Below are 7,206 nucleotides of genomic sequence, written 5' to 3' on the forward strand. Positions count from 1 at the left end.
AGAACTGGAGAATCAACAACAAATCAAACCAACTCCACACATAAGAATTGAAATCATCAAGATTAGAGCTGAGATCAATGAGGTAGAAACCAGAGATACAGTAGAACGTATCAATGAAACTGGAAGCTGGTTTTTTGAAAGAATCAATAAGATCGATAAACCATTGGCCACACTAATCCAAAAGAAAAGAGAGAAAGCCCAAATTCATAAAATTATGAATGAAAAGGGAGAGATCACAACTAACACCAAGGAAGTAGAAACAATCATCAGAAATTATTATCAACAGTTATATGCCAATAAGCTTAGCAACCTAGATGAAATGGATGCATTCCTGGAAAACAATAAACTCCCAAAATTGAACCAGGAAGAAATCGACAACCTGAATAGACCGATATCTAATAACGAGATTGAAGCAGTGATCAAGAACCTCCCAAAGAACAAGATCCCAGGACCTGACGGATTCCCTGGGGAATTCTACCAAACTTTCAAAGAAGAAAAAACACCTATTCTCCTGAAGCTGTTTTAAAAAATTGAAGCAGAAGGAACACTTCCAGACTCTTTCTACGAAGCCAGCATTACCCTGATCCCCAAACCAGGCAAAAACCCTACCAAAAAAGGAGAATTTTAGACCAATATCACTGATGAATATGGATGCTAAGATTCTCAACAAGATCCTAGCCAAAAGGATCCAACAGCACATTAAAAAGATTATCCACCATGACCAGATGGGATTCATCTGGGGTACAAGGATGGTTCAACATTCGCAAATCAATCAATGTGATAGAACAAACTAATATGAGAAGAGAGAAGAACCAGGTGGTCCTCTCAATTGATGCAGAAAAAGCATTTGACAAAATCCAGCATCCGTTGTTAAGTGAAGGGAAGGTATAGTAATTGCATTTACTGGGCACCGACGTGCTGAATTCTCTCAGCAATTCCCATAGCTGCCTGCAAGTAAGCAGGAGTATCTTCACTTCCAATGCTAAGAGATCAAGAATAAAAAAGGTAAGGTTCCTGTCAAATTTTATGTAGGTAGTCTCAGAGGTAAAATTGGAACATAGATTTGTCTAAAGATTCTAAAATGTTTGCCCAGGTTGAAAAGTGAATGGCAAGGTTTTATTATTAAGTAAACATTTTGTGGAAGTGTAACATACACTCCAGTGCACCACTCATAACTGTCCAGCTTCGATTTTCACATTGGAACACACTGGTTTGACCACAACCCTGTTAAGGAAACAGAACATTACTAGCACCCAAAGCTACCTTTCCAGATCGTTTAATCCTTCTTCCTCTCTCCTCAGAGGCAACTCCTTTCCAGATTTCTATCAAAACACATTAATGTTGCCTGTTTCTGCAGTGTAAGTAAATGGATTAGTGCTATATTTAAATGTAATCTTTCTATCTGGCTTTTAGTTTTTATTTCTATTTTATAGTTTAGGTTTGTGGATTTCATCCACATAGTTCCATCTGATTATAGGGCTTTCATTTTCATTGCTTTTCATGTCATTCATTCATATTTTTACCCCGTGGCTATACATCACCTCAATTAATTTATCTATTTGGTTGTTACTGGGTATTTGGTGGTATTCCTGGTTTTGTTTTCTATTGTTGATAATTCTGCTGCAAGCATCATTTTCCTTGGCATTCAGGAAACATATGCATGCACTGCCCATGGTTGTAAGCCTGAGAGAGAAATTGTTGGGTTAAGCACTAGTAGACATGACCAAAAAGTTTTCCAGTTACAGCCATTTGCCCCTGCAGTGACAGGGTAAAGTAGTTAATTTTTTAAAAATTTTCTTTATTTATTTGACAGGCAGAGATCACAAGTAGGCAGAGAGGCAGGCAGAGAGAGAGAGAGGAAGAAGCAGGCTCCCTGCTAAGCAGAGGGCCCAATGGGGGGCTCGACCCCAGGACCCTGGGATCATGACCTAAGCCGAAGGCAAAGGCTTTAACCCACTGAGCCACCCAGGTGCTCCTAAAGTAGTTGATTTAATTCACATTTTTTCTCTATAGGTGGGATTGCTGTGTTTTTTGTTTGTTTGTTTGTTTTAGTCTTTCTGGTGGATGTATTGGTACCTTGTTAACTTTTAAAATTTTTTTTATTGTATTTTTTTTCAGCGTTCCAAAATTCATTGTTTATGCACTACACCCAGTGCTCCATACCATACATGTCCTCCTTAATACCCACCACCAGGCTCACCCAATCCCCCATTAATTTGCATCTTCTTTGGGAGTAATCAGGTAGAAGCTCTGATACATTTCATCTTGTTGGGATACCTCCTTTTAGGAAATGCCTTTCCAAACTTTGTTTCTGTAATGGCAAGCCTAATTTTCTGTAAGAAATACTTGCAAACAATTCAAATGACACCATTAGAATGGTGGGCAAAGCAAAGAGAGAGGTGCCACTTGTAACTTATTCCTACAATAGAAAGTTTATTGTTTCTGTGGTTGTTGACCAAAAGCCTGACCTTCCCAAGTCTTTTGTTTATTTTCTGTCCAGTGGTGTTCTTTTGTTCTCATGACTCATTTCCATATGGCTGTCCATAGATCAGCAGCAGTTACTGAAGTAAGCATTCTTTTGCCATCACCATGGAATCCCTTTGAGTACTTGTCAAATGACTATGGTTGCTTTGAGGTTTTCTGTTGTGTCCTATGCCTGGTAGTATACATCCTTTGGTTTTCTTCTTCTGTAATAGTGCCTTGGCATTCTAGATCTGTCACGTTTCCATGTAAATGTGAGCATAACTTCCACAGGAAAACCTCCTAGGAGTTGACTGAGATTGAATAAGATCCGTTGGCCTTTTTTGGAAGAACCTCTCTATTTAAAACATAGATCCTTGTAATTCCTGAAAGTGATAAATCCCTGTATTTGTATATCTTTGTAATTTTTCCAGCTGGGTTTAATGATTTTCTGAGTGAGACCTCTCACAAAGTTTTTTGATGTATTCCAAGTTGTATGACTTTTGATGTTATTTTATTATATGATATCGGGTGAGAACTTCATTTTCTAATGAATGGTTAATGTGGCCCCTGGGTGGTTCATTCAGTACAGCATCTACCTTTGGCTCAGGTCATGATCCCAGAGTCCTGGGACGGAGCCCAAACTGAACTCCCTGTTTAGGGGGGGTATGCTTCTTCTTCTGCACTTCCCCTCATGTTCACACCTATGTGTTCTCTCTATCTCTCTCAAATAAATAAAAATGTAAACTTTTGAAAAATGAAATTCACTTGGTATTTTAATATTGTTCTTATATTGTTATGTTGCTTAATAATACTAATCACTAATAATCACTCACGTCAATTATCTTATCTAATGCTATGCCTGTTTGTTCTATCTGATTATGTAAACACAAAATCATGTCATCTGTAAATAATTTGTTTTGATTCCTTCACAATGTTACCTCCCTTTACTTTTCTTGCCTTCTTGTACTAACTAAGGACTTTGATGCTAGGTTAAGTAAAATAGCGATGGTGGGCATCATCACCCTGTGCCTAGACTCAGAGAGAATATTTTGACCATTTCTACATTAATCATGGTTTTTGCTGAGGAAGTTTCTGTCCAGTTTATCCAGTTAACATGAATATCTATTGGAATTCATCAATTTTATTCAAACTTACTACAGATTCACATAGTTGTTTCTTTCTATTCTATTAATGGGGTGAAATACATTAAATGATTGTTCTATATTCTTGGTGGATTATTTTAAATAATATTTTATTTGTTAATTTGGCTCCTATGTTAATGAGAGATTTGATTTCATTTTTTCTTGTTTTGTAGTACCCTTTTAAGGTTTTGGGCCTCACAAAATAGTTAGGAAATGTTCTTTTTTCTCTCACTCTAGAGCCCTCATTTAAATCTCTGCCTTAGTGTTCATCTGTTATCTGTATGTATGCATATCTCTGTGTTCAGATTTCCATGTTTTATATTCCTTTACTAGTCATTTTGGATTAGGGCTCACCAGAATGACCTCATTTAAAGTGGACTACCTCTGTAAAAACAGTATCTGCAAATGAAATCACATTCTGAGGTACTCCAACACATCTTTATCTGGGGCATGGGGTTCACAATTCAACTGATAACATGAAATGGTTTCGAAATGGAAGGCACCGGTAGGGGCACTGAGCAATGAGAGTGAAACCATTCTGGGTGTATGGTATGAAAGCAATGGGAGAAGAAGCAGAGCACTGAGATATCCAGGGACAGAATGACACAAATGTGAGAGGCATGTGTGCCAACTACTTTGGGCAGGACTTCTCCCCAGGGCAGCTACTGCATGGCCTACAGTATCATAACACATGGTGTAGTAACGACTAATCTATCCAATCCAACCATGGAGGCCGTAAGATCCCACAGGTATGGTCTGGTGTCAGCATTTGCCAGTTTTAGCAGAGCAACATGCTCACAATAGGTCTTAGGGGATGATGTGGCTGAGGCAGAAGGGCAACCAGGACATCAGGAAGAAATAGGGGCTCTTGAGGAGTATGCTTTGTGGTATCATAGTTTTTCCCCATTTAGCTGCCAATGACTGGAACAAAACGAGCATGGCAGGTTGGAAACCAGATTGGCACATCTATTAGGCAAATGCATGTGGCCACCACTGACCGAGAGAGGGAAAAATGGCTGAAGCAGACCAGCATAGTAGAGGCAGTTGTAGTAGTTCATTTTATGGGCTTGCAACCAATAAAATGGACAACCTCTTAGGTGAGGATGAAATTAGAGGACCTCTTATAATGGAAGCTAGCAATACATGATGTGCAGGTCACATCAAAGAAGGGAGTTGTTTTTCACAACAGCAATAGTATAGCTGATAGAGATCAGGAAAGAGATACAGAACTGAGAATCCTCCTGCCTTGGAAAGTCGCAGAAAGTGGGTGGGAGCCAGCCCCTAGTGGTGGTTCCTGAAGGTAACTGCTATTGGGGAAGGGACCTACCTTCTGAAGGGACTAACCAAGTCATAATCACATGCTGTTTTTGAGAAGTCTGGGAACTGTGAGAGCCGAATGATCAGAAAATTGTCTTAATAAGAACCCATATATCATATGTGATAAATATACCTATTCCTCTGAAACTAAGTTAAAAAACATTGAGTTATAATAAGTTTGGCCTATGGCAGTGGTTATAAATCACGGGCCCAGATTTATAGAATGAAGAATAAACATCACAAACATTAAGGTTCCAAATGGAAGGGGGTCACAGTAAAAACTGTGTTGATCCTCATCCTTTTCTTCTCAGAAAAGTCAATTGCATCTAAAGAAAGAAATAATTTTTTCATAATCCTTATGGGTATATCTGAAATTCTGAATTTTATACAGATTTAATTAAGGTAACTTTGAAAAATGAAGAGAATGGGTAAAAGGAAGGAGGTTGTGAGGTTATGATTTATACTGAGAAATAAATATGTATTAGTTCTTTGACCCTTTTTCTGACACAGAGCTCCTAAAACTGTTGGAATTTCCTAGATGATAAGAGCAATTAGATGTCTTTTGTGATGTTAATGGGTCCCCACCCAAGGACAGAGGCTGGTTGTCAGAAGAACCAACCTTGGATTAGAGAATTGGAACTTTTAGTTCCACCCAGACCTCCACAAAGCAAGAAGGGTGAGGGGCAGGAGGTTGAACCTGTTGCCAGGGGCCAATGACTTAAGCAATCATCATGGGTATGTAATGGAGCCTCCATAAAAATCCCAGGAGGACAAGGTTCCCAGAGATTCTCTGTTGGTGAACAACATATGGAGACTGGGGAGCACAGCATAAAGGAGAGGGCATAAAAGTTCCATGCCCTTTCCCAATCCCTTGCCCTAGGTATTTCTTCCACCTGGCTGTTCCTGCATTATATCCTTATAATAAACTGATAATGTAAGAAGTAAAATGTTTCTCTGAGTTCTTTGTGTTGCCCTAGTAAATTAATCAAGCCTAAGGAGTGGGTCATGGGAACCTCTGATTTATAGCCAGTTGGTTAGGAGCATGGGTAACAAGGACCTGCTCTTGTGACTGGTGTCTGAAGTGGGGTAGGAGGTCTACTCCTGTAGGATTGAACCCTTAAATTGTGGAATCTGATGCTAGTTACTGAAGGGAACTGTAGGTTATACCAGTTTGAGTCCCAAGAATTGCTCTTTGGTGTGGAGTATCCCCATACACATGGGAATTTTGTCTCAGAATACTCATTTGGAGGGAGAGAGACAGACAAAGAAGGAGAGAGACCTAGTTCATCAGAGTCTTGCTCATTCTTCTCCTTGTGTTGCATGGTAGACTGGGTAGGACTCTGCCCAAACCATCACAAGGACATTGCAGAGCTGGTGGGAGTCAGGGTGTTGGAGGAGTGAAGGAGGCTTAGTCTTATTACAGGAAAAGAATTCAAGGACTGAGCAGACACAGTGATTGTTTGGTGTTTAAGTGAAGAGTTTATGAAAGAGAGAGCACACTCTGGAGCTGTGAGAGTGGGAAGTTCAAGGGACAGGTGTGCAACTCAGGATTTTGGTTTCTGTCTTTTGTTGAGAGTTGTTGACTAGGGGGTGGAATATTTATTTCTTGGGGTGGGGGTTAGTGCCTTTTCTCCCTTAGTTTGTCAGGGTCTCTGGCCTTCTTTTCTTGGGCCTACCTGGTTTGATCTGACTTGTTGTGGAGTGCTGCCGTGGCAGGCCTCTGACTTTTCCCAAAGTGGCCATGATTTGTCCTTTGCTGGCCTCTAGGTATCCTTTTAAATCTTAGCTAACTACTCTAGAACTGACCCCAGACACCATAGATTCGCTCTGAGTAATGTTTAAAACCCAGGAGAAGTTGAGCTGCTTTTTTCAGTTCTGCCTGGCCTCTCTTAGTCAGTAGGTCACCTAGAGGTGTGTGCTCCCCAAGAGAAGAGAGGCCCTGTGATGACTGTCCATCTCACAAGTGGGAAATCCAATTCATCACTCAAAGTACTCCCTTGATAGTTTTGGGAAATGAGTACAGACATGTTGGAGTTACTTACAGAACTGATGTCCTGGACCCACTGCTCACTGGTTCTTTGGGTTGTAATGAAGGCAATCATCTGTTTTCAGTGATTCAGAATACTGAAAGATATTTCTAATCATGACAGAGCTGCTTGGCTTAAGGAATCAGTTTTCCTATTGGAGGTGGGATTGTAAGTATTCAGTGTGCTTCTTTTGCTGATTTCTTACTAACTAGGTTCTCTGATTGCCAGTCTGTCTTGTTCTCTATGCTATTCCCATC

The 7,206-nt window shown here is 39.9% G+C and overlaps 1 protein-coding gene across 1 annotated transcript in view; it reads right to left on the reverse strand.

Annotated features, from left to right (window-relative positions):
* Nucleotides 1-6,665, reverse strand: part of LOC132016402 (olfactory receptor 51F1-like) — a 10,762-nt gene extending 4,097 nt beyond the window's left edge. The window contains 3 exon segments of the mRNA XM_059397676.1: nt 905-982; nt 4,284-4,428; nt 6,599-6,665. Of these exon segments, the coding sequence (XP_059253659.1) occupies nt 905-982; nt 4,284-4,428; nt 6,599-6,665 (290 nt within the window).
* Nucleotides 6,666-7,206: the final 541 nt, after the last annotated feature.

This window comes from Mustela nigripes, chromosome 1 (assembly GCF_022355385.1).
Source record: "Mustela nigripes isolate SB6536 chromosome 1, MUSNIG.SB6536, whole genome shotgun sequence".
Taxonomy (NCBI): domain Eukaryota; kingdom Metazoa; phylum Chordata; class Mammalia; order Carnivora; family Mustelidae; genus Mustela; species Mustela nigripes.